The 25,434-nt window shown below is 51.0% G+C and overlaps 1 protein-coding gene across 3 annotated transcripts in view; it reads right to left on the bottom strand.

Annotated features, from left to right (window-relative positions):
- ATP11C (ATPase phospholipid transporting 11C) overlaps window positions 1-19,307 on the bottom strand; it is a 51,232-nt gene extending 31,925 nt beyond the window's left edge. For 2 of the 3 annotated variants that reach the window (XM_056491336.1, XM_056491337.1), the window contains exons 1-3: window positions 8,507-8,695; window positions 3,485-3,604; window positions 1,889-1,978 (exon numbers count right to left, since the gene is read on the bottom strand). In XM_056491336.1, the coding sequence (XP_056347311.1) occupies window positions 1,889-1,978; window positions 3,485-3,604; window positions 8,507-8,650 (354 nt within the window). In that variant the 5' untranslated portion in view covers window positions 8,651-8,695. Of the gene's footprint in view, window positions 1-1,888; window positions 1,979-3,484; window positions 3,605-8,506; window positions 8,696-19,113 lie in introns of those variants that run through there. The other variant, XM_056491340.1, reaches the window with a different exon arrangement.
- Between the last annotated feature and the right edge of the window lie 6,127 nt (window positions 19,308-25,434).

Genomic DNA, 25,434 nt, shown 5'->3' with positions numbered 1-25,434 from the left:
AAACTATTTTTGGACTGGTTTAGGACTTCAACAGCTTAATTTGAATCCACTTAAAAGTGACAAAGTCCTCCTGTTACTTAGCAGTTTCTTCTTACAAGATTCCTCAGGACACTAAGGACCACACTCCAAAAGTTATCTGCACTTTCCCCCTCAAGGAGACTCTTTTCATTCCTGCTACTCCTGGAACAGCTCATTGCCACCAGCCTGGTCTGTCTGCAGACACACCTGGTCACTCCAGGTCAGCCCCTCCACCAGCAGGCTCCCTGCAGGCTGCTGTGAGAGGGAACCAAAGCAACAGCCTTTTGTATCCCTGTTTGTGGGCAGCCTGCTTCATTTCAATGCACAGACTCTGTCTTACAGAGCTGGGTCTGGGGTCCCAGAGCAGCAGATGTTTTGATAAAGCATTTCACAGCAGGAAGGGGATGCACCAGGAATTCCTCCAGCACTGTGACCCTCCACTCCTCATGCAGCAACCAGGCAGGACAGCCCCACTAATTTACAGACATTTAAAGATAAGCAAGAACATTAAGATAGAGGTGGAATTTCTCAAGGTATAAATGGAGTGGCCCTGATGCCTTTCTAAGGCAGGTGACATCTCCAGAATGACAAGCACCTGGGGCAGGGGCTGCTCCACAGTGATCACTGCTGCCAGCCTGGGCTCTGCTCAGCTGGGCTGGTCTGTTCCTGACCATGAGGGCTGCCTCCTGATTTAGAACAAAGGCCAGGAGGAACAGCCAGGCCCTTCTCTCACCTGCAGAGACCTGTGCCAAAAGCAGGCAAGCAGCTAGGCTGAAACCAGGTTTGTATCATCATCAGGAATATTCCATGCTCTCCACGGCCAGAGGGTCAATAGATAAAATGTAATAGCACGTCACTAAGTGGCCAGCTACACAAAAAGGACATCCTGACTCCAGGGTATCGCTTCAGTTCAAGGCGAATTACAAATTGGGGCTGACAAAATGGAGCAATGCCAGCGAAATGAAGAGATGGAGGCGAGCCAGCTGAGGCTGGAGTAAATTGGCCTTTCATGTCACACTGCCAGGGAGGCTGTCACAGCCATGGCTGGGGATCCCTGCTCCTGCAGCAGCCCTGACTGCAACCAGAGCCCTTTGCTGCACAGGCAAGGCATTCCTGGTTTACCCAGGAGCCTGGAGGGAGATCCCAGTCCTGAACCAGGAGCCTGCAGCAGCCCCACCCTGCATTTCCATCTGCTGGGCTGAGCTCTGGCGCTGTTTCTGTGCTGAGCCCTGAGGGTTTAAAAGGTGAGCAAAGGCCCTGCAGCTTGAGATTCTCCCCAGCTCCCTTTGCCCCAGTGCATTTTGACAGCTTGCTTTTCTTGGATGAGAACAGAAAATGAAATTCCTCAGGATCTGCCCCTTCACCCAAGCCACAAAGAGCAGGAAAAGTTTGTGCCTGTCATAAATTTGCTGTTTTGCCCATGCAGAGCAACTTCCTGAAGCCTCAGGTTTCCAAAACTCTTCCTATGCATTTTCTGAGTTCACTACCTCTCCTGCTTGTCTTGAAAGTCATGATATCTGAGACATAAAAATATCATATCACTTGGGGAAATATGAAACAAATAATGGTGACAAAAAACAGAGCTTAATTGTGTAGCACCAAGTATATTTTCAGTGGTTGAATGATGTTAACAGTTAGAATTAAGATGGTTTTTCAGTGTTTTAGCAGTCATTCAAACCCCATCTCAGACAGGCCCAGATATTCTAATTATTTTTATGCCTTGGATGGTGTGGCAGAATTACAAGAGCTTTCAACTCAAAATTTTCCAAAGGTCTTACAAGCACCAACAGTTTTAAAGCTCAATTATTGATCAAGCTGTGTTTAACACCAGTGCCTAAACAAAACTGACTCTTAGCATCAAAGCTCTTACCTGCACGAGGAAGATGATGAGGAAGTAGAAGTTGGCAATTCTTCTAAACTGCTCAAAAAGGTTCTTCGGGAGGAAATTCCAGAGGGTGTACTGTGGGGAGAGAGGGGCACTGACAAACAGAGCCAGGCTGGGAGCAGGGCTGCAGCTGGGGATGCTCTGCACGGGGGAGGGAGGGAGGGAGCTCCCCCTCCTCTCCCAGGCACAGTGAGGCAAAAGGCATTTGTAGACACTTGATTTCATCACAACATAACCCACAGTGGATATATTTTTTCCAAATTGTCAAAGCCATCTTAGAGCTGCTTTTAAAACAACAAAAAAGAAGCCATGCTGCTACAAATTCAGTATGAGGTTGTGCTTCATTATAATTTTAAGAAGGCTGCTGAATCATTTACTCTGGAAGGCATGTGGAATTTAAGAACAACATGGAAAATAATGGGTCTAATATCTATTTTTCAGTCTGTCTGAAGTTAAAAAAAAAAAAATGCAGCCAAGTCTCAAGACCAATGTCCATTTAATTATCAAAGAGACTGGTCAGGTCCCAGGCCCAGCAAATATAAAAGGAAAAAAGAGCAAGGACATAGCATTCAAAAATAAATCAAGGAAGAACTAAAATTAGTGCTGAAGCAAAGCTTTGTCAGGGAGGGAGCTGAGATGGGGGAAGGTGTCCTCAGTGAGGGCCCCTCCTGCGTGCCAGGGAAATGTCAATGGGAACTCTCCACGAGTCAAACACGGACAGACTGATAACTCTGCCCAAAAATAAACCAGATAAGACCCAAGAGGTATAAAGAAAGAAGGGAGAGGGAAAAACCCCCTTGCAGCTCAAGTAGAGCAGAGCTGAAGCCCAAGTGAGTGCTGAGCATCCCTGGGTGAATCCTGAGCACTGGGATACGTTTCCAGCTGTGTTGACAACATGAATGCCACTTGTTGGATATTTTACTCAAATTGGCTTCAAATCTTTGGAAATAGCTTCATGAATGTCACAGGAAAAAGCTAAGCAGAAGGCAGATGGGTGTCATCACAGTTTTCCACCATAAACAAAAGCTGCATTAATACCATATGAATGTTTCCCCCTCTCTCATCCAAAGGGATAAACAGAGCATGGTTATTTTTGTCCTATCTCAAGAAAGAAAAATCCCACAGAAAAAAAAAAGAAGGAATCATATTTTACATCCCTTCATAAAATAATGCCACTCCCTTTTACAAATTTGAGTTGGTGTTATATCATGCTGTATTATACACCTAAATCTGCCTTTTCTCCCCAAAAAGGATGCCAGAAAACTTTAAAAAACACACCCAAAAAAATCCCCCAACCCCAGAAAATCAATGTGTCCATCTGCTTTGCTCTCATCCAGCCTACAAAAAAGGAACTTCTCCACATCCCACTGGCATGGACAGGATGAAAAAAAAAAAAAAATATATATATACACACATACATAAAAGAGAGAGACTGGAGCTGTGTGTAAGGGCTGTACCACTGGCACCCTTGCTCTCATCCTGGGGGATTTTGGACTCTGAGCTCCCAAAGGCAGCAGCAAGCAGCAGCAGGTGAGGACACAGCAGGCACTGTGCAGGCATGGCAGCTCGCTGAGAGCTCACCTTGGAGGAGACGATCCTGTTGTCGCAGAACTTCTGTGCCACGTAGGCCTCGGTGTCCGGGACGGCGCGGTGCCCGACCACCACCGTGCGGGTGCCCACCCTCTTCTCCTCCCCAGCACACTGTCAGGGCAGCAAAGGAAAACACAGCTTTTAGCTCAAAACAGCTCCAGTATTTGTATTAATAGCTTCCAGCTTCTCAGTGGGAATAAGGCAGCTGGAACTCAAATTCACCCTCTGCCCCAGCCCGAGCACAGAGAATGAAGATCACTGAAGGTGATTTAGTAAAATCAAGGGTGTGCTGAGCCTGAAACACACCTTGGTTCAGCCATCAGCTCCCAGGAGCACAGCCCACCCTATACCCTGCCCTGTGCAGGACAGCTGCTGCCTGGATCTGCAGCCTGTGCCACGTTATTCTTCCTTCTTGAAGGAGAATATCTTTATCAAGCACTTCAAACCATTAGGAATATAATTTAGCACCTATATCTTGCTAGTCCTGGCCTGGAGAATCCTTCAGCTCTGGTTTATTCATTGCATGGAGGATGATGGCAGCTGCACCCTCTCTTACACTCACTCTCCTGTCCAACCCTCAAACCCCTACAAAGTGTCTCAGCACCACACTGGCACACACAGATTTAGTGCTCAGCTCCAAAAACCAAACAGGTCTGCTTCTGCTATTTAAAACTCTCAGCTAACACCACGAATGATGAAGCAGACAGCTTCACACCACAAACTCCTCAGGATGACACACAGGGTGCTGGGAAGCCAGCTGGGCTTGCTGGGGGTTTAATTTAAAGCAGAATGAGATGTCACAAGTGAATGCCAGCCTCATGTCATGGGGGTTTGTGACAGCCCCAGTGCTCTGCAGCAGAGTGAGGGAATTGCAGAGGAATAACCCCACAGGGCTGCTCTGCAACCCTTACAAAAAGCCAGGAGACACCTGTGATCAGCAACACAGGGCTCTGCCGAGACACAGCCACCCCAGAGCCCTTCCAGGGGCCAGCACCTGCAAACCACAGACAGCTCCTCCTGAGCCAAAGGAGGGGATGTTAATGCACAGTAAACAAAATATCTGAATAGAACACCTCCATTCCAATGCAACTCTTCAACATCCAATTTCCAATTTCTCATAACTCTTTTAAAACCTTTCCCCACTTGTGACAAAGCCCAGGCCAGGCAGGTCCCTGCACTGGGAGCTCCATCTCCATCACCCTCTAGCTCTGGCTGGCCCAGCACACTCAAGTTTCTCAGTGGAACAGAAAACTTCATTTTCAAGAATAACAGAACTGTGCACGAGTTTAAAGATCAGCTTTTTGCTCTGTCCAGGTTCCCCCTTTCACCTAACAAAGTGTCCTTGCCACAGATGCTCACAGCCAAGGGAGAAAACCTGGCTGACATCAGGAAGCATTTGGTGAGATTGGACTTAAAATTACACAGTGAATTTAAAATGCCCACTAAGAGCAAATGGAGGAAAGAGTGGTATTAGACCAGGGTAAGATTTCCTTAGAGTTCAGGTTTTGAATTTTAAAGCATGAAGAAGGAAGACCTTTGTCACAGTCTATGATTTGAGGGCATCATCAGGGCTGCTAAAACTCCAGCAGATACTCTTCACACTCCACTTAGTCACACTAATCCTCAACCCTACAGCCTGCTTGCTGCCCCACCAGAGCAGGTGCCAAAAATGCCAAATCCCTGTCCTGAGCCAGCTGCCCAGCAGGAGCTCAGCCTGCAGCAGATGGATGCTCTGGGTGTGCCTGGATGTGGCTCAGCATCCCCAAAGGGCTCCTCACAGGCAGCTCAGCAAGCTGCACACAAAACCCAGCTAGAGACAAAGTGCCCTGAAGAAAAACATGCTAGGACAGAAGGCATGGGACTACCTGCTGCTGGGGGAAAGAGTCAAAACAAAAAATTTAAATAGTTCAGATTGACAGACCTGGAGCAGCAGCAACTGAATGGGTCCTGTTGTACCAGGAGCAGGAGCTGCCCCAAGGAAGCGACAGCTTTTCCCTTCCTCTGTTTCCCACCCATGTCTGCAGCACCTTTAATTAAAGCAGTGTTTTTACACCATGCCTGTGCCTGGGGAGGTGTGCTGACTGCTCTCCCTACAGCCATCCTCACACCTCCAGGGGCTGATGCTGGAGCAGGAGGATCCTCACAGCCTGCACCACGTCCCTGCAGCTCCTGACAGACCAGCAGCACCCCAGCAGTGAGCACCTCCAAGCCCAGCTCCCCAGCGTGGGCAGGGCTGGCACACACTCCCAGCTGGGGAATGCCACCATCCTCCCAGCCAGCCACACCACCTCTCCAAATTACAAACCAGACCCAAAAATGATGTACCTGCTGCACTACAGAGGTGCCAGCTGTGGTGTCACCAACCTGTGCCCCAGCAGCGAGAGGCAGAGCCATCCATCCACGCACAGCAGCTGACACAGATGTCCCAGCTCTGGTGTCCCTGCACAGCTCTGGAGCCAGGCGTGCCTGGGGACATCCCCCAGCACAGGGAGGAAGCCACAGCTTCCCCTGCCCGTGCTGCTGGCACACAGCAGGGTCAGGGCTGCCACTCACACGCACCGGCACGGAAACCACAGAGCTCTGCTTAAAGCACTTCTGGAAAAGTGCACACAAGGATTTCCTGACTGTCCACAGAGAGCATGGATGTGTGAAGCCCCAGAGCAGGAGAAAACCCAAATCCAGCTGTGGGCAGAGTTACCAGCACCAGCTCCCAGGAGGGTTTCATCCTGCAATCCCTCCAGCTGTGTACCTGCAGCACCACCTGCACAGGTGAGTGCAATGCCACAGGGACAGTGGCACTGTGGCTCCACAGTGCATCCCAGCCCTCCCTCCACAGTCTGGCCAGGCCCCCAAAACTCACAGCTCCTCATTTCCCATTCCCCCAAGCTCCTCATGGTGTCACACCTCCCCACAGCACACCAGAGGCTGAAGGCTTCACTCCCCATCTCCATTCTCCACCCCCAGAAAGTGAGTGCACACCAGACACCTGCAGCCAGGTGCTGGCTGAGCCCAGCAATTAACAGCTCTCACTTGGATGAGCCCAGCCCAGGCCCTGGCTGGGTCATTAATAGATTGCTACATCTTAATAACAGCTCTACACAGAGACTTAGAGGCAGATTTAGGGAATAACTGCCAGGCTTTGGGGAAAATTATAAAATATGCAGATTAGCTGGGAGAGGATTTAGACTTCTTTTTCCGACTGCCTTTCATGAAAAATTTTAATTCAGATGGCAAAAAAAAAAAAAAAAAAAAGGGAAATATTACTTGTATGCCATTCAAGCAGCTGCCTCGTTGCCTGGTGGGGTTCTACAGAGCCCCCAGGGCTGGAGAGAGCTGGTGCAGGCTGGAAGACAAACAGTCACACACAAATCAGAGGAGATACAGAGGAGGCAAGGGAGGCTGTTCTGTCAGGAGCATCCCTCGGGCTGGCAGCTGCTCCCTGTCCTGGTTTGGTCCTGGGGCAGCTCCAGGTGCCCCCTGCACCCACAGGGACACACCTGGCAGGGCAGAGGCTGCTGCTGCAGCACCACCCTTCTCATGCCAGGGAAAAACTCACATGAATCTGTTCTGTCAAAGCTTTGATGTAACCCAACCTTCCCACACTTGCACGTTTTCTAAAGCCCACGTGCTGCCAGAAGCAGCAGGTCTGGAATCAAGGCATTAGGGGGGATGATGGCCATTTTCTTACACTGCCCAAACTTAAAAAGCCCAACTGTGTGCCCAGGGAAGGTCACCTGAGGCTTGGCATTTCACTGTAATTTTTCTTTGAGGAGATAAGAATGGGTATGATTTGGAGGCATCAGCCAGGAGTGAAAGCACCCATGGATGCAATTAATAACCCAATATATTGATGACTTGAAGCATTACACAGAGATGGCAGAGTTACATTTGCAGCCCACAGCAGTCTCCAAGTTCTCCACCTGAGCTCAGTCAAATGTCCCTTCATGCCCCTTTTCCCTGCTCCATCTGTGCCCTTCTCCCAGAAGTGTCCCTGCCCACCCTGGGGACAGGCTCCTCTTCACCTCCCTTCCCCACCTTCTGGGAATCCATCCCACCACCAGGCACAGCACTCAGATGGCACTGGATAAAAGCTGCAAACCTGGGTAAAAATTAGCAAGCCTGGGTAAAAATTAATGGAGTTAGACTGAGTTCAAGAGGAGAGGTGAACCTGTGCTCTGCAGCCACTTCAAAAGGACTGTTCTAGGGCAGCTGCAAACAGTGTTTAATTATATCCCCCATATGGAAAGCAAGTGTCTGGGCTACCTTCTGGCCCTGTTTCCTGAAAAAAAAAAAAAAAAACTAGTGGCAGAAGAAAAACTTAAAATCACCATTTGATTTACTACAGTTCCAGAAAGCCCCAAAACCAGAACTAACTGGTAAAAAAACCTCTCCTTTCATGTTTGCTGAAGATAACTTTAAGCCACAAAGTAAACACAAATAACTCATAGAAAACAGATCTAGTAAAAACCACAAGTATTTGGAAAAAAAAAAAAAACCATCTGCTAAACCCAGAGATTATACAGTACAAGTACAAAGCTCAAACACTTGAATGAAACCACAGCTTATATTAAATACATGCAAAAGAAAGATTAAATCACATTGCTTGGCTTCGATCTCATGAATAGTTTAAAGTCTAATTGCTCCTGTATTGTTCCATTTATCATAAAAGCAGTAGAGAAGGCGACCTGATTTACAAGAAAAGCTTGCAAAAACAACAGCACCTCCCAAAACAGCCTGTTCTAGCTCCTGTTTCATTTAGCCTCAGAAGAACAAAGGAGAACACATCCACAATTTTAAAAAGCTTCCATAAATTTACTGTAACCTCCCCAAAACATCCATCAGCCTCGGGAAGCTGCTCAGCACATCAACCTCATTGCCCAAGCAATATATTTTTAATTGAGATTTCCACTTGCCAATTTTCCCATGGCTCTTTGTCCTCAGTCATTTCCATGAGGGCACAAGGGATGCTCTGAGAACATCCTTTAATAATTCAGCAGCTCGGACTGTGCTTACCCACATCTCCAGGCAGATCTCCTGATTTAGGGAGAGCAGGACCAACCCCTGCACTCTCCCTTGGCTGCATGAAAGGGTCAATAACATGCCCAGACCTTGGGAAAACAACCACCCACCAGTGTAGCTGCAGCTCTGGGAGCTCATAGGTCCAAGAGGAAGGGCTGAAGGCACACACTGCCCGACCTCATGTCCCACTGGACAGGGCCTGGCTGCTCATTCCTGAGCAGGATGGGAAGGCTGGTACCTTGGGAAAACACAGGGTTGAAATTTAAACCAGTGTCCCTTCTCCTGTGCTGAGGCTGGAGCTGATATTTCAGGCAGGGACAAAACACAACCAGCAAGGAGTGAGTGCTGGGGTAAGGCAGCTCCAGCCAAGGTGGGGGTGACAGGGACAACCCTGAGAGCCCCCAGAGCTCAAGACAAGGGAAGGGAAAAGAGGAGTGATGGGAAAAGGGGTTTTTACAGCACAGCACATGATGGGGCTCAACACCCAGACCTCATCCTGGGGATGACAAAGCAGAACATGATGAGCTCCAGCACAGCATCCCTGAACCAGATCTCACCACCCTTTGAGTGGGAGTGAGGGGCACCAGCCAGAGCCCATCCCCACGTCCCCCATGTCCCTAAGGCCATGTGCTGAAGGGAGATCACCTTCAGCAAGGACAGCAGTGCCCAACCAGGCTGCATTTCCTGGAAAAGTTGACTTAGCCAACAAATCCACTGATAAAAACAGAGACACGGCTGGGTGGAGAGAACAGGGGAAAAGGCTACTTGAAAGATTTCATAAGGGTGGAAAGAGGAAATACAAGTCTTTTTTCCCTAGTTAATAAATTTAAAGGAGGGCCCAGCCCTATCCTGGACTTGAGGAGTGCCATGGACAGGGGTGACAGCTGAAAAGACCTCTTCTGGCAGGGATTTTGTTTTTCCTTGTAGAGGCAGCCCAGTCCCAGAGCAGGCAGCACTGCATCTTCCCAGCAAACATGGCACAAAGGCTGCAATCACAGCTCCTGCTCAGCAGCACTTTGCACACAGCCAGGCTCAGTGAGTGATGCAGAAAGCCAAACCCAGCTCAACTGGGGCAGCATCACTTCAGTGCTGCTGTTCTGTGCAAAATCTGTTGCTCCTGCTCAAACACAGTCACCGACCTTCACAAGTTTTCAGCATCTCAATTCTTTTTCTCCCTGCCCCGTTGGCAGCCAGGGTTATGAAACCATTGCTCATCTTGAAACACAGGCAGCAGATCTTTATTTTTGGCAGCCCAAAAGAAAAGTTTGACCAGCATGCCGCCAGCATATAAAACTCAGGCTCATAGGAACACTTCAGGCTGGAGAACAGAAAAAGGACTTTGAATAAGAGCCAAATGTTTTGCAGAGGTCACAAAGCAAATACAACGAGGTCTTCCTGCCTTCAAAACTCTTCCTCCCTCCTCTCCCTGGCTCAAGCTGTGCACATATGTCTGTTCATCAGCAGCTATTTTAGCAGGGCAGCAAGCTCTCCAGAGCAGTGATTTGGCCTGGCAAAAATTAAAATAAGAGCAAAATGGAAAAAGCCTCTGAGTTTGCAATTGTCAGTGCTTGCATCACCCAGCAGAGCTATAATTTGTTGGTTTTCCCGTTGTTTTCTGATCCTCTGAAAGCTTGAGCTTCTCAGTTATGGAAACAAAAAACCCTAAATGCTATGTTATGCATCCCAGCTCAGCCAGACGTTACTCTAACCTCTGCCACCTACAGACATTTTACCCCTTTTTAGGTTTTCCCAGCATTTCAGAGCCAGGCTGCCAGCTGACTGGCCAGAAGCCCATTTCCCAGAGCAGCCTCTTCCTTTCCCCTGGGAAGCGAGCCTGCCTGGCTGTGCCCTGCCAGGGTCACCCCACCACGGTGCCCAGCAGCCAGGGCTGGCACCCAGGGAAGTGTCCCATGTCCCAAACAGCCACCAGCAGGGAGGGGAGGGCAGGTCCAGCCTGCAGGGACTCCCCAGTTCTGCACCAGCATCCCTGGGTGCCCTCAATGGGTACTGAGATCACAGCACCTCCTCATGCACATCCCTCATTTGGGTTCATATCAACTTTTTCACCTCCAAAACCAGAAAAGCTGGTGTTTTCTAACCCTGCCTCTTGCTGTACAACAGACAAATGTTTGCACAGAAGCAGCAGGAGATGAAAGGGAGGTAGAAATCACCTCCTTCACCCCTTGCTCCACAGCCAAAATCAGCTCCACGTGACCCAGCCCACACTGGGAATATTTCCACCTCTGGGCACTACAATGACCAATGGTTCCATCCTTGGGGCTCACAGGCACAGCCATGCCAGGATACTGGAGCAGTGAAATCCACCCAGCCAGGAGAGAAACCCGCAGCATGTGGCCCAGAACTGTTTATCTGCAGGAAATCCTTTGGCTGCTGCAGTTGGGCAGGCAGCAGAGCAGAGGCTGAGCGAGCCCCACAGCAAGCAGTGCCCAGCACAGCACCAGGAGAGCTGCAGGGACACAGGGACAGTGACATGAGGTGTCCCTGACCCTGGGGGTCACTGTGATTTCACCATCAGTGCACAGTGAGCCCATCCTGTGCTGCAGACAGGCCAGCAGCCCAGAAATCCCTTCCATCCACCCAGCTGCCCTGGAAGAAACCAGCCCATAGAAATTCTGTGCTCCACAATATTAATTATATTAATGATTAATGAATAATTAATGATACAAGGACAGCAGCCCTCCCCCTAATTTTACTGCACTCCCTCCCTGAGCAAACAGTGCAAGAAAAGGTGAGCTGTAAGGAAGGAGGAAAAAACAAAAAGAATAAAAACATTCAACAACTCAGACTGAACAAAAGTGGCATGCAAAACACCACCCAAAGCAAACAGGAAAAAAAAGTGTATTAATACAGGCTGGCTTTGCAGCCCCCTGAGTGCAGTCTGAGTCCCTACAGATAGCAGCTGCCTGGCTTTGGATGAATGCTAGGGAGGAATTACACAGAAATCATAATAAAAGATGGAAGGGCTGCTCACAAAAGTGGATTTTTTTTTTTCTCCCTGCATTTAATTTCCCGGCAGTGAGATTTATTTTTTATTTTTTTCCCCTCTTAAGCCAATTGAGACTCCAGCAACAGAGCCCAGCGTCGCTGCAGTCAAGCAGTATTTAATTTCTATTACTGCTGAAGAGATCTTGGATGACAGCACCAAAGAAGTGCTTCAAATTGTCTGCTCTTGTCTGTTGCACATCTTACTCAGCTTTTCTAGGTCCTTCACAGCACAAGAAACAGAGGATCCCTCTGGCTCCCAAATCAGTGCATTTGCCACAACACTGCAAACAAATGACACAGACCAAGTGAGCAATGTCTCTGTGTCCCACTTCAGTCATCTCACAGAATCTTGTTAAGGTGCACAGCACAATTTAAGACATGCCAGACAAAAAGATTCATTGAAAACACACAGCAAGAAATTAGCAAGCCCTCCAGAAGCAAGGCTAGAGTCCTTTCACCCATAGATGCTGAAAATTCAGCAGAAAACAAGAGCAAAAAGCCTGCAGCAAAGCATTACTCAGCAAAGGCCACAATGGAGTCTAACAGGAATCTTGTTCAAGATGGGGAAAAAAAGAAAAGCCTGATTAGAGAGCAAAACCCAGCTAGAACAGCCTCACAGGGGCTCACCCCTCCTCCTGCTGCAGGAGGGAAACAAAAAGCTCTTTACCAACAACTGGAACATGCACCAAGCTTTCATTAAGGAGAGCAGGACCAGGGTCCCTGAAGCTTTATCAGTCAGGCTGGATGGCCAGAGGAGATAAACTTTTAGAGTAAAGGGGCTTCAGCTGGAATTCCATCCCCAGCACCACTGGGCTTGGGGAACAAAGCCACTGGAGTCAGCAGGATGCAACAGGTGCCCACAGCAGTGAGCACACTGAAAGTCACACACAGAAGGGGTTAAACATTTTACAGAGTATTGGTTCTGCTCAGCACCTGTGGCAGTGAGCACCCCTATGAGAGCATGAAAAATGATGAAGGGGAGGAGAAGCAAAACCTGGGGCTGCTTTCCTGCCACCAGGGAGCCTCAGCTCCTCTCCCCACCCCTTCCCACGTGCAGCTCAGTATCCAAATGCACTTTGCAACCACCACAGTGGTGCCCTGTGCCAATCACTGCCCTGCAGCTCCCCAGGTTTTGGCCAAGCCTGAGAAAGAGACCATAAGCAAAAATAAATATATATGTTTAATGCATCTCTACATATTGCTTACATGCATATTTAATGTGCATATATTGCATGCATGTATATTTAATGCATTTATATATATATTGAAGTGACTGCAGCCTCTGGGCAAAACAGGCTTTTCCTGACCCAGCAGCTGTGCTGCTGCCAAGCAGGAGCCAGGTGAGGGCAGAAGCCAGAGGAGACCTTTTAAAAGGGGAAGTTTCAGTGTTTCCCCAGGCTACAAGCTGTAAGTCAGACTTTAAACCAGTTTGGCACTCACTGCCATCCCCTGCAGCAGCATTGCCCTCCTCCCACAGCAGGGTTAAGGCACCCCAAGGAACAGCTCCATGCCCAAGGCTTGGAATCAAGTTTATTGCAAAAAAGCAGAAACTGACTGCCCAAATCAAACCTCAGCCAGTTCAGCAAACCTAGTGAAGAATTCACTGGGGGGTGTTGGACAATCCCAGGCAGCTCAGCAAACTGCAGAGATGGTGCCAGAGAGCAGCAGGGGCTGCTCCTGCAGCCAGCCCATGCAAAGGGTGCAGGGAGCCCCAGGTGAGCAAACTACACAGGATTCCTGTGTAATTATTTCAATAGTAATCACAGAAAGGCTTACAACCAGCAGCAGTGCCCTTGTCACCTGTGTGCAATGAGCAGGACTCCCCTGTGCCTGGCACAGTGTCCCCAAGGGCAGGACAGGGGCTGGGCAGAGCCCAATCCAGGGTGCCCTTCATGCTGCTAAAGGCCAGCACCCCAGCCCTGCCTGCACCCCACCAGGCAGAGGAAGCTGCAAATCTCCAAAACACTAAAAAACCCACCACTGAACCTCAATATTGCTTGGTAACAGAAGTAGGAAAAAAAAAAAAAAAAAAAATCTTGTCTGCTTGCAAGAAGGGCAGAGCTGCAGACGTGTGCCAGGCTCTCCCGGCTCCCACAGCATCCCCTCCAAGCCCAGGTGTGCTGGTGGGGAGAGCACAGCCAGGTGAAGTCCACAGCATCCTGTGTACAGCACTGGCAAAACCTGCTGGGGGAAAACCAGCCCATCCTTCCCAGACCTCAGAGAGCACAGGAATATTTCCAGTATGAGCAGAGAGAAGAAGATTTCATAGATGCAGAGTGAGGCATTTTCCAAGGTAACTTCAGGATAGCCTGTCTGTGCCCTGAGCAGGGACACATTTGGGCAGTAAGGCACTAGTGACCACCCCAGCCATGCAGGAAAACCTCCCTGCTGCCCTCCAGCCCAGCACTGCCTCCCACACACAGTAAATACAGGAAACTCCCCAAAAACCCCCGAGCTAACATCTGCAGGGACAGGCAAAGGGGTTCACAGCACCCTCAGTCACCCTGGGTCCTGGAAAATCCCCCCTTCCCAGCACCCTGCTCAGTGCCCCCCTCACCCTGCAATGCCAGCTCCTCTGGCAGGCACAGGGATGTTCCCCCACTTGGCCAGCCCAGCATCTTCTCAGCAGACAGTGGGGTTAAACCTCCCAGGGAACACAGTCCCACAATGCAAGGAACTGCACATCTGGGATAAGAGATGCAAGCACCCTGCCACAGGAGGAAGATGCTCACAGGGACCAAACCTGCACTGCTAAAAACATCATCACTGGCACACATCAACTAATTCAAACCTGCACTGCTAAAAACATCATCACTAGCACACATCAACTAATTTGGGTGTGAGGATTTCATCTGAATTACACACACTGAATGCTCTCCATCAGTTCTGCTTTTAGCTAACACTTAAAAAAAATAAATCTCTCCACTAGAGACAGCTACAACCAGAAAATAGTAGTTTTAATCAGAAAGGAAACACATAAACCAAAAGCAACAGGATGAAATTAAAGGCAAGGCTGGAGAGCTTGTTATTAATAGATGTCCTGTCTGCTTTTACAAATTTTATTATTAAAAGCAAATTGCCATGTCTTCAGCTGGAGCTCCAGTCAGCTCAGCTCCAAACCTTTCCCACACAGCCCAGCCAATCACCATTACTCTTAGCAAAAAAACTGGGGACAAAAGTGATATGGAGAGAAGAAGAAAATACAGCCAAGATTCATTATTCTTCACAGAAAAGTTCCAGCATGCCACAGGTTTAATTAGAAGTGTCACTTATCATTAATGTTTGACTGGTGCTTTCCAGCCCTCCCTACAGCTATTTCCAACTTCCCCAGACTTTAACTGGGCACACAAACACTTCCACACAGATGTTTATCCCAGGCCAAGGTTTTTGTTTGATTTTTATTTATTTTTAGCCAAATGGCTGAGCTATTTCTGGGAATAGGGCTACAGTTAGGAGACATTAAAGAGGAAATGGTTACAGGAATCTGAGAAACCCCTGTGTCCCCATTTTCCAGGGAAGGAGCACCAATGAGGAATCATAACCCAAAGCTTTTTGCAATTCCAGCTTCCCTATTTGAGCCTCCCTTGACTTCTCTGTGGTCAAGCATGGGCTGCCCTGTGGCTCTGCAGGGGAACTGGCCTGAGCACGTGGAATGCTGCTATCACACTAAACACGGCTTAGGAAATACAACTCCAGGCAACTCACATGAAAAATTCAGGTGGCTTCATTAAAATCCATACTCCTCTGAAATGCTGGATTTCTCCCAGCAGAACTGGTGTCACAGAGACACCCCAGCCCCAACCTTTGCTGCTTGCAGGTTTTTGTCACACCAATGGAAGCCAAGCACTTCCTGCAGAGCTGGCAGTGAGGTACAAGGTGTCTGACACACAGCCTCACTCTGCAGGTGCTAACATGGCCAGACTGGGGGGAAAAGACAGTTCCTACAGCTTCCAGCTCCTACCTGCAATCATCTTTATTATTAGAATAGAAACTGCAACCACACACTGATGTTGGGTCACACTCTATGAAGAAAAAACCAAGTGTGAAATAAAATCACAGAATGTGTCCACATTCATGGACATCTGTGTCCACAAATAGCTTTTATTACACACTTGCTGCACACCCTAAAGATGGGAGTGTAAATCAGCACCTTCCACTGCAGCCTTGGACACCCCCACAAGCCATCCAGCACCCCCTGAGCTGGGGGGGACCAGCCCCCAGTGCACCCAGGGGCTCTCCCCATCCACCCCTGCCCTTCTCACCTATTCCCCAGTGCCAGTGGGGAATTTACTTCCCACCCAAAATGTGACTTCGGGCCATTTCCAGCCCTCTGAATAGATCTCAGTGGGGCATCCTCCAGCCACTGCACACCCATCTAAGAGGAACCTTCTTCCCCCCCCAAGCAAAGATTGTTGAGAACCAGCAGCTCACAACAAGCCCAGCACTTACCAGACCCCTGGGATTTACCAGGGCACAGGCTGCAAAGAGGATCAGGCCCCAAGGTATTTAATTAAATTGGAATAACACAACTGAGGTCCTATTGTTACACACAGCACAAAAACTCAGAATTTTGCTCCCAATTACAGAATGTTTGTTGGTTTCTTACTTATCCCAGGTTTGGAACACAAACAGAGCAAGGAGGTGCACTGACTGCAGAGGCAGAAGACCCAGGACAGGGCACCACAACAGGTGAGCACCAGCCCAGGGGCTCAGGCAGCTCCAGGCATCCCAAGAGCAGGGAGAGCACCCTGGGGTGCTTCACCCACCACCCCAGCCCTCCTGCACCCCCAGCAGGGTCACAGCTCCCAGGGCTCACTTCCAGACCAGCCCCAAATAAAAGCAAACTGGAAGGAAAGTGGAAGTGATAGGGCATCAGTAACTTCTCTTTCTGCATTTCTCAGCCCGAGTGGGCACCGGCAGAGCTGTGGGGCAGAGCTGTGGCCCCAGGGTGCAGCTGCCTGCACTCCCCTGAGGAACATGGGGAGGGTCACACACGAGACAAAGCACACTGCACTTGGTGCACAGCACAGGGACCACGCTCCCCAGCATGGGGAGAGTGCACGGTGCCCACCCAGCCCTGAGAGGGACTCCAACCCTCCCCTGGACACCCACACACTTCCCCACTCCACTCCTGCATCCTCCCCACAACAGCCGTGCAAGCAGCAGGAGACTAAAAATAAGACTCCGGCGCTAGAATTTGTTTCCAAAAAAGAATTAAAGTTACATTTCAAGTTGACAGTATCTCCTAAAAGTGGATTAACCATGGCAATTCGACGCCACCTCCCCGCAGTGATCCCAGCCCCACTCTTTCTTTGGCAGGGATTATTTCAGCGGTGCAAATCAAAGTTCAGAATCCAATTTGTTTCTGCAGAGCACCAGCCTGTACCCCCGGGCAGCTAAGCAGACCACTTACCACTCCACCCTTCTTGCCCATTTCACCATCACATTTCATACCCTACCCAGGATAAGAGTTTATAGGAGGGAAAAACAAAGCCACAAACAGTCATGCTGATAGGGCAAGTCACGTCCATTGTGCCTGAGCTGTGAGCTACAATTGAAAACGGGATTTCTAATATCTGCTGGTATTTATGGGCCCCAGGCAGAGACCACACAGTGGAGAGGTCACAACGTTTGTCTGAGTAGCCCTATGAGATCCAAAGTGGCAGAAAATCTGCAGCCTCTGATAACTGCAGTGGATTTCTGCAATGCCACTGCCACGAGAGGAGCATCCCTTGAAGCCCAGCAGTGCCCACCCAGAGCTGAGCCAGGACAGCACCTCGGGGACAGCTCCACAGAGGCTGGCACAGGTTCCTCTCTCCTCCCATGGGGCAGAGGACTGACCCAAGCCCACTGTGGCACCTGCAGGGCTGGGGACAGGCAGAGCCGCAGCAGGAGCTGCTCTGTCGGCCAAAGGCTGACATGGGGGACCGTGCCACTTGCAGCAGCGTGATATCAAACAGATCCCTGCTGCTGAAACACTGAAACACAGCCAGGAGGTGCAAACAACATCTGAACCCCTGCACAGCACCACAGGTAACCTGGCACTCCATCCTGCCCCCAAACAGAGCTGCTCCTCTATCCAAAACCACCTCTACCCTTCCAAGCAGGTGCTGCAGCAGCTCAGCCCTGCACAGAATGCTTAGAAACACCTGGGCTGTTTATTCTCCACCTCAAAGGACATCACACCCCAGCAGCACTGAGGGACACCGAGGGACCCCTGGGCAGGGCAGGGACTGCTCCTCACGGGTCAGGAGGTGCTGGATCCAGAACCCAGCCTGGCACCTGCAGTTACAGGAAACAGCCACCTAAAAACGCTTTTAACTGAACTCGGTGGAGATGCCTCAAACCACAAACGCCTCTCGATGTGACTGGGACAAAAACTCCCGCCAGGGTGGGTGGGGTAGGAAGCACTCAGGACAGAGCTGAACTCAAAAGGCATCAAAGCCAGAAACTCAGGGCACTGAGTTTCCATCTCATCCATCTGTCCCCGAGGCTGCAAAACAATGGTTGCGGTAGGTGTGTTCTCCGCGGGGCTAGCTCAGAGCCTGCAACACAAACACAGCCTGCAAATGCGAAAATCAACACAAAAATCAAACCATTCCCCGCTAAACCCAGGGAATTACGTCCAGACTTAAAAAAAAAAAAAAAAAAAAAAAAAAGAGAGAGAGAGAGAGAGAGAGATATTAAGGGTCCCTTGTGCTCCAAGCCTGGAAAATCTGGCACAAATATCCGGCTCCAAACTGAAAGTGAATTTGAGCGCGGTGCGGCCCTGGGGCAGAGCCGGGATCCCCCGGGTGACCGGGGAGGGAGGATCGGGCACCGTCCGGGGCCGGGATCCCCCGGGTGACCGGGGGTGAGGATCGGGCATGGCCCGGGATCCCCCAGGTGACCGGGGAGGGAGGATCGGGCACCGTCCGGGATCCCCCGGGTGACCGGGGAGGGAGGATCGGGCACCGTCCGGGATCCCCCGGGTGACCGGGGAGGGAGGATCGGGCACCGTCCGGGATCCCCCGGGTGACCGGGGAGGGAGGATCGGGCACCGTCCGGGGCCGGGATCCCCCAGGTGACCGGGGAGGGACCGGGAAGGGCTCCGGCTGAGCCAGCACCGCGCACCCCGCCCCAACTCCGGCAACTTTGTCACTACGCACTGCGCAATCAATGACACTGCTGAATAAACAGCGGCGCTCGAAAGGATGTGAAAACGCTGCTTTTTCCCGCGTTTGGTGCGGAAAAGGGAAAAAATGAGTAACTACAGAGCTCAGGCCAAGCAATGAGGTCAGGGTGAAAGCTCCGAGCGGCTTATGTGGCACGGGAAGGGAGCGGGCACAGCCCGCATCGCGCCCGGCTGGAGAGCCACGCGGCGGGCGAGCGTCCCCACAGCGAGAGCCGGAGAGAAAACAGCGAGGCGTGAGGGAGAAACGGCAACTTGTGGAGGGATCGGGGGTCGGGCGGAGCCGCGGGGAGGGGGATGCGGCCAGCCCCGCCGGAAAACAGCGGCGGCACAAGGCGGAGATCACAGCAGCGAGCGAACGAGCCGCCTCCTCCCGCCGCCCCGGCCCCGCGCTCCCTCAGCGGCCCCGCGCTCCCGCACTCACCAGCCGGCTGAGGCTGCGCCGGAGCATCGCGGCGCCCCGGCCCGGCCCCGCTCAGCGCCGCATGGCCCGGCCCGGTTCCGTTCCGTTCCTAGAGCGGCTGCGGGCCGCGCCGGCGGGCCCGTGCCTAGCCGTGCCCCGGGCCCCGCTCCATGCCGCGCTCCGGCCCGGCCCGGCCCCGCTTTGTCCCGCCGCGCTGGAGGCGGCGCCGCCCCGGAGCAGCCTGGGAGCGCGGGCTGCGAGCGCCGCGGCCGCCGCCAGGGGGAGCCGGCGGGACAGCGGCGACACCGCGGGGACAGGGGACACCGAGCCGGGCGGGGACACGTGGGGACGGGGGCGACACCGGGGGGAACGGGGGACAGCTGCGACACCGGGGGGAACGGGGGACAGCTGCGACACCGGGGGGAACGGGGGACAGGGGACACGTGGGGACGGGGGCGACACCGGGGGGAACGGGGGACAGCGGACACGTGGGGACGGGGGCGACACCGCGGGGAACGGGGGACAGGGGACACGTGGGGACAGCTGCGACACCACGGGGGACAGGGGACACGTGGGGACGGGGGCGACACCGGGGGGAACGGGGGACAGGGGACACGTGGGGACGGGGGCGACACCGGGGGGAACGGGGGACAGGGGACACGTGGGGACGGGGGCGACACCGGGGGGAACGGGGGACAGGGGACACGTGGGGACAGCTGCGACACCGGGGGGAACGGGGGACAGGGGACACGTGGGGACAGCTGCGACACCGGGGGGAACGGGGGACAGGGGACACGTGGGGACGGGGGCGACAACGGGGGGACAGTGCGGGAACGGAGACGGAACACCGAGGGGATATACCGGGGGAACGGGGGACACCGGGCCCGGCAGGGACACGTGAGGACAGCGGCGACACCCGGGGAACACCGAGCCGGGCGTGGACAGCGGGATCGGGGGACATCGCCGGGACAGCGGCGACACCGAACCGGGCGCTCGCTCCCCCGGGCAGGGACAGTGCAAAAGGGGAAGCAAAACTGGCCTGAAGTTCTTCCTCCAGGGAGCTTCTCCCTAGCCCAGCAGGCACAGAGCATGAGAACACGAAATTAACCACCAAAACTGAAGAAGACGAGGTGTACCCTAACAAAATCTACATGGTTATGTTTTCAACACCAAGCTGAAAATGATAACATGGACCCTAACAAAATCTACATGTAACAAAGTTACGCTTCCAAAACTAAATTGAAAAAGAAAAAAATGTAACCTAACAAAGTCTACATGATTTTGTTACCTTTTCAGCGTCATTATTGCCCAGCAATAAAAAACCCCTTTCGAGATCAATATCCTCTGCAACAGAGCGGGGAATTTCTCTGCTGTTGTCCTTTTCTGAGAGCCCCAAGCACCTCCCGGAGGTGCAGGCTCCTCAACCCCAGTGCCCAGGTGCCACTGCCATTTCAGCAGCTCGCATTGTCCCCCTTTTAAAGTCAACAAAACTCACCTTGGGGCACCACAGCTGGGCCTAGAGAGCAACTGGCAGCTTCCAGAGACTTGGAAAACACATGGAGATTTTTTCACTTTGCGTTTTGAAAGTGAAAATAGCATCATATTGATTTTACTAAGGCTAAACCCAGTCACATTTGCTCTACAGAAGCACCCACTGTCTGGCAGTTTTACACAGTGTGGTAGATCTCAGCCTGCCCCAGCACCAGAATAGAAGTCAGGTATTGGGCAGGCAGGAGCCCGTGGGGTTTTTAACCCCACTTCTCCTGAGGCAGCAAGCACAGGGAGCAGTGGAGGCTCCCCCATCCCTGTGGGGTGAAGGATGCTCCCTAGGGCACAGCCACACTCATCTGCATCCCCAGTGCAACCTCCCCACCCTTCCCTGTGCAGCTGGGCTCTTACTCACCTTTGCACACAAAGGCCTAACCACAACAGAGGAAACCAGAAAACAATGCCAGGCATTTTAAAATAATGAACGGCAATTGTTAAGCACCTTCACATAATGCCTAACCAGTCTGGCTGTAGAGTTCCCTCCCTCACAACACAACAGAGCACTAAAGTCAGACCAACACTACCCTGCAGCTTCTGCCTTGATTTTTGGGTGCTTTCCTGATGTTTTTCTAGCCTGTTTGTGCTGGCTAGAAGAGGCAGTGTTGTTCTCAGCCATTTTTCCTGTTGCTCAGTGGTAGGTGCTGAACAGCCCAGCCATGCCAAGTGAACCACAAGATTTTTGCTGGGATTAGAAGCAAAACAAGGCTTGGATTGTGATAGAGAATGAAACATTAGATAATTAGCTGCAATGCACTGCCAGCAGGGAGACTTTCCAGGGAGATCCCAGATGAAATAAATCCACACACAGCCACAGGTGAGTGTCTGGTGTCCCAAACTCAGGCAGAGCAGAGCCTGAGCACCCTGCTGTGAACCAGATGGATTGATTTAAACAATCTCCCCACTCAACCCCGAGGAACCAAGGCAGGGTTTGGAGGAACCAGCACAGCTCCCATCCCTCCCCCGGTGCTGACACAGTGGCCACAGTGGAGGAAGCAGACAGCCCTGAGTGGGGTTTTTCACTCCCTGCCCGGTCCCACTGCTCGTTGGGCAGCAATTGTGTCAGCTCACAGGTGTGTACATGGGAAATCTGCTTTTATTGCCCTTTAAAGCCACAGCCGGGCTGCGAGGGGCTCAGGCAGGGACTCTGTCCCCACCCAGGCACGCCCTGCCCAGGGAAGGGAACCACAAGAGCAGAGGGGAGATTTGCACCGTACAGCTTGGACTCCATCACCGTCCAGTTCGCACCGAAAACGAGTGATCCAGCCCACCTGCCAAGCACTCTGCACGCTGCAAGCGGGGCGTGAATGGAGCGACCCAGGGATCGCCTCGGACACTCTCAGCTTGGGCAAATCCGTGAAATCCTCTCACCAAACAGTGCTCCTGCCCTTGCTTTGGCTGCTCACAGCGAGGGACGTTTTCCAAGTTCAGTCCCTGGCAGGTACCCGGCTCCCTCTGACCCTGGTGCGCTCGCTAACCCTCACCGCCGTGCGGGTTTGCTGCTTTTTTTTTTTTTTTTAAACATTTATTTTTGCAATGTTCTTTGCTTCTTCTGCCATCGTGTGGCCAGTTGGAGGATAAAGATCTGTCGGTGAAACAAGCGATTGCCTTTCCACATCTTCCAAATACCGTGTGGATTTTTGTAACACCTGCTGCCGTATGAAGTCGATGGATCTGCATTTCCCCTCACCAAGGTCCTTGCTGACCTGACAGGCACTACAGGTTTGTCCTCAGAGTTACCACAGCCTGAAGTAGGTCTCATTAATCCAAGAGTGTGGGTTGGCAGGTAACTTATTGCCAGGGCACGACCTGCCCCTTGACTTTGTGCTCCTCAATGAGAGGATTTTAGCCAGCTGATTCCAACAGAGGATTCTTGCCTGTGCACACCTGTGCCAGCACAGGAGCAGGAGCTCGCTGTCTGAAAGCAGCTAAAGCCACCCAAATTGTGTATCTGCTGGAGCCCTAGCCATGTCCTTCAGCTGCTGGCAGCTCTGGCAGTGCTCAGTGCCCCTCAGCAGGGCAGGGTGCAGATCTCATCCTCCCCATCTGCTGGAAAAACCAGGTTTCCCTGGGAGGGGCCAGCCAGTGCTCTGTGTGTGTGGGTGTTCCAGGAGGGATTGCATCACCCTTGCAGAAACACCCCGAGTGAGAGAGGGAGGGAAGGCAGGAGCTGTCTGCAGAGGGCTGTGCATGAATCCTTGCCTCCACACCTCCTTTGGAGCCTGTGCATCCCATCCCATCCCCCCTGCAGGACCTGGCCAGCACAGCTGGGCTCAGCTCCCCAAGCCCTGCCTCACCAAAATATCAAATCAACCTGCCCCTAAAATACCAGATTTAGGTTTAGGGCATCCTCTGAGATGCCATAACCTGCAGCAGGGAGCTCTTCTGGGCCTTCCCCAGCATTCCTGGAAAGAAGAAAGGGCAAATTCTGAGCCAGCAGTGACACCCACACTGTGTCCATCATAGGCAGCTGCACACCACTTGTTTCTCCACCCCTCAAGTGCATTTTCAATCAGTTTATTGCTCCAGCAGCAGCTTTCTTTGCTGGGGCAGGGCAAGAGCTCAGATGCTGGTTGCTTCAGGCTTCTGCAGCAATTGCACCTTCAAGCTATGAACACAAGCCTAGCCCAAAAAAAAATAAAAAATCCAACCATAGAAAAACCACTACAGAATCAGCCCCAAACCTCTCCTGCAGCTGCACTGTGCATGGAAGGGGGAGCCTAAGATCTAATTAGATGACAGCTTGGGCAGCAAGCAAGGTTTATGCCACCAGGTCAGGTATTTGGGCTGCAGTCTTGCTAAACTCACTGAAATGTAAGTCCAGTTTAAGAGGGTGAAAGTTCTCTCACAGAAAGGCCTGAGCTCTGATTGCTGCAGCCGACTTTCAAATTAAGAACTTTGGTTAATAAATTGATCCCACATCCAGAGATATCCTGTAACAAAAACCCTTCTAATTAACACACTGATAGTCTTTCTCAAGAGGCACTTTCTCCTCATAGTGTGAGATAACCTATTCAAATATGCAGCAACTTACAGAGTGATCATTTATGAAAGAGAATGCCAATTTTAGTTAACAAAATTTCCCTTTTTTAAAAGAAGCCTTTTTCTTTTTCAAAGGGGGAAAACCCAGTAAATATATTTGGTACATGATGTGACAAATCTCTGTATCTCAGATTCCAGAATATTTCCTGGTGCCCCAAGACAAACACATCTATTAAATAAATTTGATTATATTCTTCTTCCTTCTGCCAGCAACAATGTCTCCAACAAGGTACATTTAGCCTAGAAAAGGAAAGTTGTCATAGTTTCTCATTTTCCAGTCATTTGTCTTCTCCTTTCCTAAAAAATCTTCAGCCTCTTTCATGACAATCAGAAGAAGCTTGGGGAGTTACTCTCAACAAATTCAGCCTTATTTTTTCATCATACATGACAGCAAACACTCCAGATCTCATTTTTAATGTAACACAGATAACAAAACATCCCAAAGAAACTCTGTGCATGGTTACTCATTCACCCTGTTAAGTGTTGCATATATTGCAATATTTTGAATGGTCTCTTGAAAATCACCTGGACCTCGGTGTGCCCATCCAAAAAAAAAATTCCACTTCCCAACACTCACTTTTCAGCTGGGAAACTTCCACAAGAGCATGCTGGCACCCAGCCCACCTGAGTTAGTCAGAGGCTAGAACCTGCAAGCAGGAGAAAGTGTACATAGCAACCAGAATCTCAAGTACAAAAAAGCCACCCACCCAAGGCTTTTATCAACCCTAACACCCATTGCAAGGTTTAAAATCCACTTACCTTTTTTATACATGTTTATTTAAGTCTGTACATGCTATAAGCAGCTTTCAGACAACAATGGAACATGAGAAAGAGCCCCACACCTCAGCAGGGCCTCCCAGGGCACAGCAGAGCCAAGGAGCAGGGGCTGCTCTCCTTTCCCCCACAGCCACTGCTGTGGTGGAATAAGAGGTTTATTTTAATTAATTTCTGTACCTTTGTCATGAAGCAGGGAGGGAGGAGCTCCATGTGAAAATCCCTCACCAGCCCAAAGCCCAGGCTCTGCACCCAGGAATGAATGTCCTCCTCTTTTCTCTGGCTGTTTATATGGCTCAGGCAGGTGATGGGATTTACAGATGGGTTGGTGGGAATGAGAGTCACCTGCAGGCACCCCACAGGATGTGATCCCTTCCATTTACCTTGTGAAACACCCATTAACCTGGATCACTTACAATTAATTCCCTTTACTGCCCTAAATCAATGTTCAAAATCTATAAATTTGGATTAGTGAAGAAGAACTGCCCTGTTTTTCATACATCACAAATCTCTGTCTCTTATTTAAGTTATTTTCCTTCCTCCTGCCTGGTTGCTGATGGTTTTTCTCCTGATGTATGGAACATTCAGGACCAGGCTCACTTTCCCTGGCTGCCCCTCAGAGCATGGGGCATCCCCTCTGCAGGTGCTGGGAAAGCTGATTCCATCAAAATCCTGCAATGATTCTGGAATCCACAGTGGTTCCCACTCCCCTGGAAACACGAATGTGTATGGGAAACCACACAGTTTAGTTTTTATTGATAAAACACAACAGTGGATGTACAGCTGCCAAGGGAAGGGCTCTGGTGATTTGCCTTCCCCTGGACCACAAAGGCAGTGCTGTTAATCAGTAATCAGGGAACAGAGGTGACTAATGCTCGGTTCCACTTCTTACACTCTTTGTTGCAGGTGTCATGAGAAAACCCCCAAGCCCTGACATCTCCTGAAGTGTTTCCAGGGCTGGGGGCTGCTTTTCCCTGCCGA

This window comes from Oenanthe melanoleuca, chromosome 4A, assembly GCF_029582105.1.
Source record: "Oenanthe melanoleuca isolate GR-GAL-2019-014 chromosome 4A, OMel1.0, whole genome shotgun sequence".
NCBI lineage: Eukaryota > Metazoa > Chordata > Aves > Passeriformes > Muscicapidae > Oenanthe > Oenanthe melanoleuca.
The sequence above is the reverse complement of the archived record's forward strand: the minus strand, read 5'-3'. Positions and strand labels throughout refer to the sequence as shown.